General features: G+C 45.8%; 1 protein-coding gene across 1 annotated transcript; it reads right to left on the bottom strand.

Annotated features, from left to right (window-relative positions):
• Positions 1 to 4603: 4603 nt before the first annotated feature.
• LOC128709111 (uncharacterized) lies at positions 4604 to 5144 on the bottom strand. Its single transcript, XM_053804094.1, has 2 exons — positions 5069 to 5144; positions 4604 to 4995 (listed from the first exon to the last, which is right to left on the bottom strand). The coding sequence occupies exons 1-2, from the start codon at positions 5142 to 5144 to the stop codon at positions 4604 to 4606; spliced, it is 468 nt and encodes a 155-aa protein (XP_053660069.1).
• Between the last annotated feature and the right edge of the window lie 9317 nt (positions 5145 to 14461).

Here is a 14461-nt window from a genome sequence, read left to right as displayed (position 1 = left end):
TTCTAAAGATTTATTTCTTTGAAAATTGACAATAACCACAAATGTCCATGAAACTAAGACATTGGACATTGTCGTACATTGCATGTCTTTCGCTCCAGAAAGCGATAGAATTTTCCTGTTTTTTTTTTGTTGCTCGTCTTGAATTACACTTACGTGCAATAGTACGCCCGCCAAATTTACTACTATTCTACATGCGCTAATCTTACCGCTGACCTTGCAAACGTGAACCCTGAGGAACGTTCGACAGCGGTACGATGGGCCCTGTTTAATATACAACTGAATTTCATTAAATATTTTATGCCCCAGTCCGTACGAGCCTCGATCGTCGAGCGCGGTAGTTCGGTTACCGCATTACCGAGGCACAATCTTAACCGCAATCGTGTCCTGAGCCGCACGTCTTCTGGACGAAGAAGAAACAGCTAGAAATATGGGCACCACCACAATACTGGCTGATAAATTTCAATTAGCTATGATAGCGCTTCACTTACACCACCGAATTCGGGCTCAGATTAAGCGGCATTTAATAGCAGGTGTATAGAGACCACGTGGAATCGGAATTAACGTGTGCACGTGGACGCGAATCGATTCCAAACGGCATGGGCTTGGTTGCCATACATGCCAACCAACCTTTTCGGGATTATCTTCATTGCGCATTGATAATTAACATGGGCACAAACACCAAACGCTGCCTTTGCTTTCGGATGTAGTACATAGTAAACAGCCGGTGTGTGTACGGCGTATTCTCGAGTACAATCAACTTCTACCCTTGTAAGTTATGAACCGTTTATATACCGCACGCTACAGAGACCTCCATTTCTGTCAGTGACATAACCGTGAGACCTTCCTTCGGCACTACTTAAGCAAAAAAAAAAATACTCCCGTACGTACTACAGAGTACCCGCAGAGTTGCCTTTGTCTGTGTACGAGATAGGAACACACTGCATGATAGCAAGTGCAGGCGTTATCTTCAGTGTATTTAGCTATTTTGGCAACATGTTTGCGAGCACTTAACCTAATTTTAAGTGCACACCGTATGTCTTATCGTTTGACAGTTCCACGTCGTACATAGCACCATGCGTTTATAGCACCGGGTGCAGTACTTTTATCGCCGTTATGGCAAAGTACCCGCATAGTAGAGATAAAACAAATCACTAACCTAATAATACTACATTTACATGGTAGCTAGGTTTCTGTTTCACAGCATTTTTTTTTGAGTAAGTGGAAAGACAGCAATAGTAATTAGTATGCACCGTTCCGAAATGGTGGCCGTTGGGGGAATAATTGGAAACACTTTCACCGGTTTCCGGATAGCTAATCAAACATTCTGATAGCACATTTCCAGTTCCCAGCACGGGCACTGCTATCCCCCCACAAACCCTTTTGCCCTTTTGCTACATTAATGCTGACAATTTCGATACATCGATTCACCACCGCCGTAGTCAACCATTTTGTACCATTCACGGCTGTTCTAAAAAGTAGGTCACTCGGAAAACTCACCCACTGAGTTCGGGTCCGTGTCGGTGCGCTAGCAAAGTGACCAACCGCGAGGTGGTTGGGGAGTGAAATGAAAATGGATAAGAAATCGATTCACTTTTCAATACCGTCATTCCCAATCCAACCCGGCAGTACTCACATTTCCAGTGTGCGTTTTAGTCACGGTACGATCGCAACACGACTCTGAACTCGGATGGGGTCATCACCACTACAACCTGATACTGCACCCATGGCTGTGAAATGACACGTCAAGCTGGCGGTTTGATTGTAGTGTCAAGGTCTGGGGTAAAGCGAGTACCATCAGCCGGACCGTGGTCCATAATCGTGCACTTGCACACAGTATGGCTTCCCCTCGGGGGTTTTGAGTGCTGGCACACCACGCAACCAACCTGTTGGCCCAACGTGTGTTTCCCCGTGGATCGATAGATAAACATGTCGCTTGCGACAGTTTATCGTCATGATTGATGTCGGAAGGAATGGTGCGTTTCTTCCGGGTGCGCTCTGGGAAGATTTCTGCCTCCAAAAGCAGTAATGAGCTTGCTAAAGTGGGATTCGTTACAGCTTAATCTTTTGCTATTTCTCGCCATCAATTAGAAGGAATGAAAATGAAACCGTGACGAAAAATTAATCGCACCTAATGGAACTTTCTTCGTGTGACGCGTGCGCTAATGAAATCATTCGTGACGACGAAGTTTCGAGTGTGGTTGCAAAACATCCTTCTTCCCCGCATGGAGCGTGTGTGAAACAATCGTCACGAACCATCGGCATGATTTTCAAACTGTAAGGGGTGCGTCCGTGGTTGTCCAGCACAACACCCGTAAGGATGATTCACCAATCCCAACCGGCGTCCGGTCCGGCGTTCCTTTACCACTGACCGTTTGCTAATGATTTACACCTAATCTGCAGAGTTAAAACATTCATACAGTTCCCACGCTAAGTGAACGCAAACTGCTTGACCGACCGAACGATGCGTTCCGCGTGTGGATGTGCACACGTAGTAACATCAAATCGTTCACTCCCCGGTTGGTGAGTCCCCGTTTACCCGATGTCACGTGAAAAAGCGGGTCGTAAAAATTTAATGACTCATCCTCAATAACGAGACCCGTTTCTTGCGACCTGAAAACAAGTATCCGTGCGGTGCTAGTTTGCAGCACGCGTTGATGAATTATGCCACGAACAATACGGGCAGACTTCGCCAAAAGCTGTCCGTGACAGAGAGTGTGTGTCCGGTAGCAGACACGAATGTTACATTGCTGTGCACAATCGTCACTTCCATCAATGCGTTCCCTTCGGCGATGTAGCACTGTGGGACGGAAATTGGTTCCAGTCCATCATGCTAGCGTATTCGCTTGTTTCCGTTTCCTCCATTAGCACAGGGATTAGTAACAACGTTATTGCTGGTAAGGTGATATTCGATAGCACGACAAAAAAAAAACCTTGAGGTCACGGTGAAGATTAGCCGCCGCTCAAGGTGGTATCTCATTTGTGTGCTGCATGCATACAACGGCACTAATCATAAACGACCCCAAAAAAGGCACTCATGGTGAATGGGAAAATGACAGCAAACAAACAAAAAGCGGTGGAATTAATCAAAATTAGGTTCCATTTGTAGCACAACGTTAAAACAAAGCAAGAAACATGAACTTCCGGCGAAACACAGTGCCGATGGACGCCGGATGACCACGAAGGATTTGTTGTGCGAGGCTCTGCTGATGGAAATAGGCAAATTGATCATTATGGTTTGGTTGCAGAAATGCCTAGCAATTCTCGAACCTAACTCATTCCCCAGCAAGTGGTTCTTATGAATCCTTACACAGCGGTTGGTAATGTTTGGTTTGCGATTTTCCAAGACCTCCATTTCAAGGTGAACCAAATGGCAACGTTTATTTCAGCATTAAAGCAGAAAAATGTGTAAGAATTAAGGTTAATGTTACTTGCACAGAACAGCGGACGGCTTGTTCCAAATGTCCAACACACAAGGCGAATCGCTTAGTTGTGGGGTTTGTTTGGCAAAGAAATCGTTAAGATTTCCTGCACTGATTGTGTGGTTCGAGTGAGTGTCAACACATTCGCTATTGCTTCAACGCAATTGCATGTTGCAACGATTTGTTGTGAGAACAAATGGCACGATTCAATGGGCTGTTTAACTTGATCAATATTGACTTTAAGCTACTATTTAAGATAAGGCTAAGGCTTTATCTAATCGGTTTTCGAGTACTGAGCTGTACACGTTTTTACTTTAACGATGGTATTCACTGATTAGAACAGCAACAATAGCGGGCGGTAGAATTGGTTTCGAAATTCTTAGCTACTAGAGCACGTGGTCTTCGTTTTGTAAGTAGCAGTTTTTTTTTGCTATCTGTTTTCTCATACATTTATTGAAATTGGATTGTCGACCTGCAATATCTGCAAGATCTGCTATATTAGAGAAGACAATTAAATTTACGAGCTGATTGTCTACTCGAATCAACCGTGGAGCATTAATCCCAATTATTGATGGAGCTAGAGCTACAATATTCTAAACATATTTGCCATTGATCTTGCGCAAAATCGTAGGATCTCTTGTAGACGCCTTTTAAGAATAGTCTCGTGGAAAAGAGGAACAACTCGCTATGTCAAAATGACTCTGGGATACGCGGATTAAACAACGGATTTAGGCTGTGAAGGAATCAAACATTCCATACGTCATACTGCTGACCTGCAAACGGTTAGTCTAAAGCTTCCACACCTTGTTCCCAATTGCAATAGATAGGGAAAAAATCGATTACGACAAGATAAGTAATCACGCCTAAGCACATCCGTCCACGGTTGGAGTAATCGCTGCCGAGCACATCGAGGGATACGGTTCCCTTTTCAAACTTTCAGCTTAACTCACTAATGCATTAGTGCTTGTGGTTGTACGCAAAACAAGAAAATCCTTTAATCATATGGGTAATCTGATCTTTGTAGGAACGCTATTCCATAGGAGGGACAGTACAGAAATATTGAATTAGAATCCATTTCCTTATGGTTAATTAATTTATTGCTATTTACATTTCATAAATCGGTGGTATAATAAATTATCTAGCCCAGTGTAGTGACTTTTCTTTTTCCTTCAGCTATGTTAATTTCACTTCCATAACAAAACAGCGACGGCCAACAGCACTACACTGGAAAGGGCCACACTGATGCTGCTCGCACCGTTACACAGCTCCGTCGTGCAGAGATCGCAATCAACAATTCTGATTTGGGATGGTAGTACATCCTGAATTAGGCTGCACAAAGCCTTATCGTTGAACAGGCAATCCCGGACGTAAGCGTATCCGGTAACGCCACCTACCGTACCCTTGGCGTACACCGATACACAGGCCGGTTCAACTTGCCGTGCCTCCGCCGGTAGAAAGACGCTCCGGCCCAGTACCGATACCTGACTGGCGCTGCTACATTCCACCGTTACAGAATTCGACATACAATCACTCCAGCTGTCTCCGCTGGCACATTGGTAGCATCGAAGTGCGGACACTGTGTATTGGCAGAGGAGTAGAACTCGTAAATAGCTGATACATGGAACGTCACTACCATAATCTCCTCTTACCACTATTTGTCAGCGAAAGAAGAGCACCAAAGAACGTGCACACTGCCACAAAGCTACTGAATCCGACTGGCTTCATCTTGTATAAATCCTTCAGCACTTGAAAACTACCGGAGAATCGAACACTTGACGCTTGGTACTGCAGACCTGCAAACGAGTAATGATGTACCCACGGTCCGTTTTCAATGCTTTAATATGTCCCTCCAAACCCAGCTACACATATCAATTGATTAGGAAAAAAACGATAAGATAAGCAATCACTATGTCCCCAATACACGATTGGCGCGTGAATCATTTCCCGAGCAGCATTGCGGTTGCATTCGCTAAGGGTCGCTATAACTAATTAGTTGTGCAATAGATTAGCAGCATAGCATTTCTGCTGCCTTGCGATAGTGAAGAATTTATTCACAAAAAAGAGCGTGTCCTTGAATCGATTTCCCACAAGACCATTGGAACCTGTTTTACTCGCATAAAGCGTACTACCGAGGGAAAATCGGAAGTCAAATGGCCCCAGCTAGTGCATGTACACACTTGCACATAAGCAATTGATTGTCAATTCGCACGCCAGGTACGACGTTTCGGAGGATTAAGATTCAAGATCGTGCTCTTACACCCTAAGCTAGTTTATTAAGTTTGAAATGATTGTATGTACAGTAGAACGTCGACTATCCGAGCAGGTGCTGACCGGTTAATCGGTTTGCACGGATAACAGGCTCTTCAGCTTTGTACATGTAATAATTGAAGATGAAGATGACAGGTCAACGTTAAAAGCATTCATAAGTATTTTATATTAGAAGCTATTGTTTAGTAACAATATGGAACATTTTCCTGGCACTTTAACTAGATAAACTCTTTATAGAAAACATTCCAGTTCCTCTCGAGACGACCGGTTAAACGGTTGAATATCTAAAACTATTCCACTAGCTGTCATTTTTTAACGCACGGATAATCCACCCGCCGGTTAATCAGTTCCTGGTGAATCGTTCTACTGCATTAGAATTTTTAAGAGGTAGAATCGTTTGCTTTAATTATTACATTGTATGCACTGGACATTATGAATCACTTCATCGTTTTGATGATGCATAGTTCTTCCTTAAGCCTGCAATTAATCCAACAAACGAGTCTTGTCTTATCAAGTACAGCGTAGGTGCGATAATAAGTGTCGATTTTTTTCTTCTCTTCTTAAAGCACTGAGTAAGAGACTTATCTAACGTTGGTGGGGAACCACCGAATTATAAACCGCTGTTACTACCCTAGACCAGGCCAAACCGCAGGGATATTGTTCTGCTAAACATAATCGCAATCGGAGTCGCGTGCGCTGTATAAATTTGTGATAAGAAACGATTTGTCGGTTGGGAAATAGATTGTTGATTAAATTCTCGAAGGACTTTTAAGTAGACAATACAGTGTTTCTGTTATCAGTACAACCTTATCGTGTTATCGTCCTGCTACAATAGTAGATTTATAACCATAACTGCTTAAGATGTTTGATGACTCAGTCCATGATGAAGACATCGATTATGATGAAAGATGATCCCGTCCAGTTGCGTGTATAACGTGTTATTCAATACGTATTTGTTATCAAAGTCTTATATTGTTCGGAGACCTTTTTTATTTATCTAGTTTGTGGTTTTACTTACAATCAGCCAACTTAAGAAAGGTATCAACGTATCTACTCGATGAGATTTTTGGAGGTCTTCTTGATAAGGCGAGATTCTCACGATTAATATTCTCCAACGTGAAGCATTACTGTTTACGCTGTATGCTCGCTAACTAACTACGGAGAATTAAAGCTGATTCATTACTGGTCATCTATTTAGTTCTAATGGAGCATTTACACTTGCAGTTTAGCAGTTCCAACAACGATTAGGATCGCAGGAAGATAGGAGTAGCCATTTATTAATATGTGTATACATCGTTCTTCTAGCAGCACAACAAGAATTCTGTACGCTAGTGCGAAATACCATACAACATTGAAAGCAAGCGTACTTAACAAGACACTTTTAAGCCCTTCTTATCCTTCTTCTTCTTCTTCTTCTTCTTCTTCTTCTTCTTCTTCTTCTTCTTGTTTAACGGCACAACAACCTCAAGAGGTCTAGGGCCTGCCATGTATGGCTTTCTTGTGTTTTATTTACTCGATAGTCCTGTGTACGAGGGTTTGGTCCGAATGGGATTTTGTACCGATCCTGTCGTGTGGAGACCAGTGCCGCCACCGATACACCACCACCGCTCTATTAAGCCCTTGGACTCTTAAAACTGAAACTCTCTGCAAGCAAATCCCCCCAGACCTCTCGCCATTTTAGATCCCCAAACAACAAAATTTATTCGACGAATGAAACATTTAAACCTTCCACTCCACGTCACTTTTGGCGATCATTCGAAACAGCACCAAACATACCTCCCCGGGTGTGGGACTTTTCCGTACCCGTACGGTGGTGATTGTTGGGCTGGAAAGTACGTACCAGCTGGTTCGATTCTCTCACTTCAAGGCTGCTCACTTTCCCAGTGCTATATCCAGTTCAAATAGAATTAAAATCGGTAATAATTTATCGGAATCACTTTCTCCTCGCCGCGCGGCTGGCTATTTCGCGGCCAGTATCGGCCAATATCCCAGACGACCTTCTTCCCGCATGAAAGCTTTATACACACACACACACCCCCTCGAATACCGTCCCTGCTGCTGCTGGTAGGTTTTGTGTCCGATCCAATCAGCTTCTTATGTTGTCGCGTGGTAGAACATTCGTCAATAATTCATCTGCCGGGGGCCGTTATCGACGGAAGGGCACATGTGCACAGCCGTACGTGGCATAACCACTCACTCTAAAGCCGTTTATATGTCCAAACTTTCAAGTCGCAGCTACTCGGTACCCGTGGCTACGAATTGCCGTTGAGGTTGGGGACAAGCATTCCCCCGCACCGTAATTTGACAGAAAGCTGTCACCGGATCGGAGCAGAAGAACCGCTAGTAAAACTGTAGTCGGAGTCGGGGAAGCCGGATTTCCGTACATGGACTGATCAGTATGTTAAGTTTCTCACCGAGTGTCCGACATTTCCGTATGGGACAAGCAGACCGCTAAAGCGCTGTGCTGTCCTTTCAAATTGTTCTTTGCCGTGTTTCGTGTATCCGTTTGCTGGCGTTGTTCAACGACTGATTGGTTCACCTTTTCTCGTTCACACACAGGGACCACATTCCGCACGTGACGCTTCTAATGGACGGGTGTCCTGTACCACGCACCGTGCCACCGTTCGAGCATTGGCTTTGGGTGCCACCGATGAAGTCGCGACCCCGCCAGTATCATCTCTCGGATTGAGCGATTTCCAACAGATCCCCTACGCATCGTGGAAGAGATCTTACACAGGAAACGTTCTTTTGCGTTGTTTTTTTTGTTTTTGGACACCGAATACCTTGGTGCAGCAGTGAGCAAGTGTCATTTTTACGTGTTTCAAGAGTGCAAACCTAAAATATCAAACAGTGTAGTGAACTCGGTGAAAAAATCCTCGCAAATCAAAAGCGTTCTAGTGCCACAGAGTTAAGAATACGTTAGTTAGCGGAGAATTAGGTTAAGCGAAGAAATTAGCTTCTATTTGTAAGAATCTTCAACGCTTGACCGGTGAAAGTGCTTCGGAATGGTTCACGTGTCGTAGTTCCTAGCAGCAGTGTTGGAACTGCACGACTAGATAGATGTGCACTGCACGTATTTTCTAGTACGATGAAAAGGAAAAAGTGCATCATCTCCTTGCCAAAGTGTGTGTACGTGTGGTTACCCAGTCTTTGCTAGATCGCGACCGACGGCTTCGTGTGAAGTACTAGTGCCTAGTGTTTTGTGAGTAAGTTTCGCGTGTTGCCATTACGATCGTTCCATAACGGGTGAAGCATAACGAGTGTGCAAACATATCCTACACGACGCCATATCATAACCACCAAGTGCAATTCATCTACCATCGGGGCCAAAGATTAACATACAACATCGTTAAACGCCGTCCAATAGCATCGTAGTGTAACCGTTGTTATATTTCTAGAAAGCGAAAGGAATACATTTATCACACGCCTCAATATGGGCGAATCGAGCAAGGTGCAGCAACAGCAGCAGGATAAAACCCGACCACGTAAGTAGACGACATTACGTTTTCCATCTGCTATCATTGGCTTAGCATGCGTGTAACGCGCCGTTGTCATCGCTAAATCTGTCACAGTAGTCACGTTCCCTCAGCACCTTCCGTAGCCATTACTAATTGCTCTGCCTGTATCACGCTTACTCATCATCCGGCTTCCGATCGATCACTGCAGCGTACGAAATGTTGTGCCGCCGATTGATTGCATGCATATTAAGCAGTAGTTAAGTAATAGCGAACGCATTTGACTTGCAACGCACCGATTGTTATTGCTGTGGTGCTTGTGTTCAAGATCGATGTTTGCATATTATGACTGTAAAGGGTGTCCCATGTAAAATTGCATTACGGTAAAAACGTTTTAGAAAATTAACTAGTCCACCGATCCGTTGCAAACTTATTGGCAATAAAATATAGCCCTGAAGTAAACCTTTGTCACCAAATTTATAAGAGCAAATTTATTTCATTTATCTTCCAAACCATAACCGAGCGCTTGCACCTTGCGTTATACTCCACTTATCAGGTTCTGTACAACAGCTGGCTGCAGTTTCTTTTGTATTTAAACTCATTTTTTCTTCATGTCTGGTCCCTTCCTTCCTTGAAGTTTTGACTTCCTCGGGATGTTTTCGTAGTGCCGGCTTCATAATGGCCCTGCATTTATCGATGGGCCTTGGTTCCGGTGCGGTTTTAGGGTTCAGGTCTCCTTCTCTCTCTCTCTCTCTCTCTCTCTCTCTCTTTTCTGCTTGGCGTAATGACCGGCACCCTCGTTCGTGTGACCGGCGCCGCTACCATCATGCCATGGGGCCGCCACGAGGGTCCATTTCCTAGGGTATGAAAGTCAGAAACATGGCTTGGTATCACTCCAGAAAAAAATATAAAAAGTATATAAAAATATAAAACTTAATCAGGCCAGAAGATTGAATGGCCCTCGTGTTGTTTATAAGCTGGAAACAGACGCATCTGTAGACACTCCTTGAGATAAACCTTCCCATGTTTAACACAATTTTGTTTGATTACATTAGCAGTTCTCGCGTCCGTGATCATCTTTTCCTTGGCAAAAATCGAAAGATTTTAAGGTCTACCTTAATTTCTTACGGAACATATAATTTTTGTTTGGCGGTGAAGAACAGTGTCTATTGGGTCCATTATAACACACTCAGCCTTCGTCAGCTTTGTTTCGATATTCCACGTGTTTGCCTAAAATATGTTCATTACGTTGTTTGTAACGTGATGTTTTCCAACTTTCAATACAACATAGGCAACGCATTTCAACAGTGATGCAATTTGACGTGGAACACCCTGTATCCGCGTACTTGCAGTATGTGTGCATCAACGGCACTTGTATGCGACGCATCCAAAACACTCGATTATCATCTGTTTTGTATCGGTAGTGTGTGTGTGTGTGTGTACGTGAGAGCGGATTATGTTTGTGTGTTGGTGTAATGCACCCCGTGGAAATGCATATGCGAAAAAAGGCGCCACATAAACTCACCCGCCATCCCCATCGGCAAACAACTTTCCCACAGCAAAGTGCATGCCATGCGCAGTACGCGCACACGATGTACGAGTTTCACTTTCCCACAGGCGCGCATCCGTACGCGTCGTGTTTATGTTTTGGTCGTACCCCACAACAACACAACATCAATGCATCTTCGTGCCCGTTCGTTGGGTGGGAGTTGGGGAGGGAAATCCGAACGGTCGCATTTTCCGAAGTGGTGTCCCCCCCCCCCCCCCTCCTTCCCCTTGCATTTTCCCCCCACCAACACATGCTAATGACAGTTATGGACGCAACGGGCAAAGTTGGCAACACTGGCACAACTCACTTTTTGTGACATTTGTCGCAAACGTCAAACCACTACACCACCACCAATGCAGCAGCGCACGCAAACGGAAAACGAAAACATTTCCCAAGCTTTCTCGCTCTCCCGACGTACGACTGCTCTCTCTCTCTCTCTCACACACTCGCCCGTTTTGTACTGAGTTCGTGCTTTCGGTTTGCTATCTCTGTCTACTAAACGGGCATACTAATCATGAAAACTACCCTTTCTCCAACCCGCAACGGTTTATGTTCCCTCTCCCACCCCCTACCACCCCCGAATACCGTTGCGTTTTTGCGACTCTCGCAGTGAAGCGAGAAAAAAAAGACGACACACTGGTGGTGTTTTTCCACAGTCCAAAAACACCAGAAGGGCAGCAGACGCACAGTCCCATTTTCACTTGAGAAGCGAGCGGACACACGCACGGGGGAGACACCAACAATAAAAAAAAACAAACGACCCAGGTACGGACACCGTCGCGTAACCCGTGTGCCACTGCTTGAATCGATATATTGTAGACACGCGCGCCCGCGGGCTTTTGGTGGTTTAATTTCCACCAAAATTGGAAAACCTCTCGACGACAACACGTGAACCAAGTGTGTGCCAAGCGTGTGTGTGTGCGTGTGCGCTCTCCCAAAACTTGCTGGTAAATTGTGCGTAAGCTATTAAAAAAAAACACAACGGTTACCGTGAAGTTGTCGGGCTCCCTGCCACTGGGGTGTAACGCCTTGATTAGTCGCGTTGCACAATATAACGTACGTGTGTGTGTGTATGTGAGTGTATTGTGGCGAATGAAAACTTTAGTAAGTTTTCCGAAGTTTCGCGCAAGAAGAAATGCGTTACTGTTATGTGTGAGAAAAATCGCCCCCAGCAAGGTGTCTGCTAGCGCATTTCCGTTCAGAATGCAGCGTCTGTTGGTGTGAAGAGTGGGAGGGGAGGTGCAAAAAAGAAGAAGAAGAAGAAGCATTAATCCGCACATTTGGAAGAAAATCGATCGAAGGCCCTCGTGCGCGCCCCTCTCCCCCCCTCCGGTGGGTGATCCGTCCGTATAGCAACGGTGGTGTGTGGTACTTTTCCAATACACAAAACCTAAGTACACACTGGGGCGCCATCTCCACCCACCGTCCATCGAGTGGAGCCGCCGCAGTGGGTTTGTGTGCGTGACTGAGACACCGACCGACCGTGTTGGATGCGTGTCGTCCGTACGCGCCCAACAGGAAGTCATCCAACAGGGCTGGTCGTGCTGGCGGTCCGGGGAGTGTGTGAAAAGTGTGCGCGAACGTCTTCTACATTCCGCCCCCCCCCCCCCCCCCACGCCTTTCGTACCAGTGCGGAATCGAGTCCTCTTGTTCGGTCGCGTTTGACGTGACGCGTGGGATGTGTGGACCGTGAAGAAGCGATAAAAGTTGTGGGGGGAGAGGGGAGGGGCGTGATATCCGGTTAGAAAGTCCACGAAGGACGAAACAACACCCGACCTGATCACCCGTTCTCGTGTGGTTGAATCCGACCGGATTTAGCCGGATGACTCATCGAAGGGAGAAAAAAGAGAGAGAAAAAAACCAGGACAGGAACACGAAAGAAGTGATGCACCTTCGAGTTTTCTTACATTTTCCCTTTGCGTTGTGGGATGTGGCCAGTGATAGAAAGTTGTGTGTATGTGTGTTCCGTTTTTTGTTTGTTTGTTGCTCGGTCTGTCCATAGCATGGCGGAAGGGAATGCACACAGTGCCCATAAATTCATCTGCCAAGCCCATTCACGCAAAGGAAGACAATGTCCGTCATACACCGAGCAAAGCAGGCGGCGACTTCTTTATCCTGCTGTTGATACAGCGTGTCCTTCCTGCTTGATTCCACCGTCGCCAGTCGATGGCTTAATGCTAACCCGCACATCGGCGTTACTGGCAAGGCAAACGCCGTAAAAGACGCTTGGCATGATTTGGCCCCACTCAGGTTCGTCGTTATTAAATCGATTGCGCGCAATGTCGAGTGCGAGAGGGGGGGTAAGGATACGCGTGCGATCCGGCGAGCGGGGTCGTAGCGCAATCAAACCATTTCCCGCAATTAAGTCACCCAACCGTCGGAACCCGTGGGCTGGTGGTGGTGGTGGTCTTCTCAGCGGCTCGTCTTCAACTTCGGCACGTCTCTGGCACGATCCGAGATGTAGCCCAAAATGTGAGCCCGGCACAGAAAGTGACCATTTCCTTCGGTATGCACATCCTCCAGATGGGGGGGGACGAGTACGTTGCGGTGAACCCCGGAATGGATCATATTGCCACTTTCCGTGGTACTTAGAGGTCGTTTTACGTTCGATTGTAATGGTCGGGTAAATTGTAAAGCCATCAACAACAAGCTTATGCCATCAGCGCAAGCTGTGCGGTGGAACTTTTTAATCCACTGCCGATAATAGCAACCCATTCAATTGAAGTATCGACGTTCGTGCCGAGGGTTAAACGTGCTCTGCTGCGTCCCAGCGTTCAAGAGTGCCGCCCCACCCGGCAAGCGGCTTATTATCATTAGCTGACAGCATAACCTCACAATGACCTCGCCGGTGGTAGTTTAAAAACGAGCCCTTTTCCCCCGTTAACATTACCGGGGGCATGATGTGTCAGCAGAAGGTGGGCTGACGGGACGTGGTACTGGCGTTTCGGTGTGTGTGTGTGTGTGTGTGAGCCCCTAAAAATGACACGCACTGGGTAAACCCTTTTGTGAGCCAGAATCTCCTCCCCCCCCCCCCCCCCATCACCCTCTCCCACACAGCAATAAACGACACACCTGGTGCAATAATCGCCAATTGTTTTAGAGTGGAGGAAGCCCATTACATTCTTTCTGCTCCCTTCACGTGCACTGTTGCACACCCTTTAAAATGCACTTGCATGTCTCCGGCGTGCTGCTACTTTACCAAAACGTATTTATCTTGCCCAACACTGTGGCAATGGTTAGAAATTGTTTCTCGTTTTCTTTTTACGACCCAACCGGCTGCAATCTTCTAACGGGAGGCGGAATTGGGTTCCCCACTCCCCCACCCATGGTGGCAAACAACGGCGTGGCATCGTTTTGCCATTTTGTTTTCGTTTTCTATCAGCAGCAAATTTGTCTACTACAACAGCGAGCCTGCGTTCTGTTCTTCTGTTTTGTTTGCGTTTTTTTTATGACGCTTTGTGCTGCGGATTGCAGCCATTGCGGCTGTTTATTGCGACAGATCTGTACCGAACGCTGTAGAAAGCCTCGCCATTTGCTACGTGCACTCACAGTGCACTAGAAAATAGAGGCTTTCGAGTTGGGTTTTTGTGTTGTTTGTCAGCATGAAAACAACAGCGGGCGATAAGAATGCGGGGTGAAAGTATTACGCACTTATTTTGCCATTCACCTCTAAATATAGCCATATTCTAAGAAATGGTTTCGCCTCGAAGAAAACCTCTCACCCGCTTTTTATTTAAATTGATCGATCGAAATTCAACCCCCACAAAGGG

The sequence above is a fragment of the Anopheles marshallii genome, chromosome 2 (genome assembly GCF_943734725.1).
Source record: "Anopheles marshallii chromosome 2, idAnoMarsDA_429_01, whole genome shotgun sequence".
NCBI lineage: Eukaryota > Metazoa > Arthropoda > Insecta > Diptera > Culicidae > Anopheles > Anopheles marshallii.
This window is presented reverse-complemented; position numbering and strand designations above follow the sequence as displayed.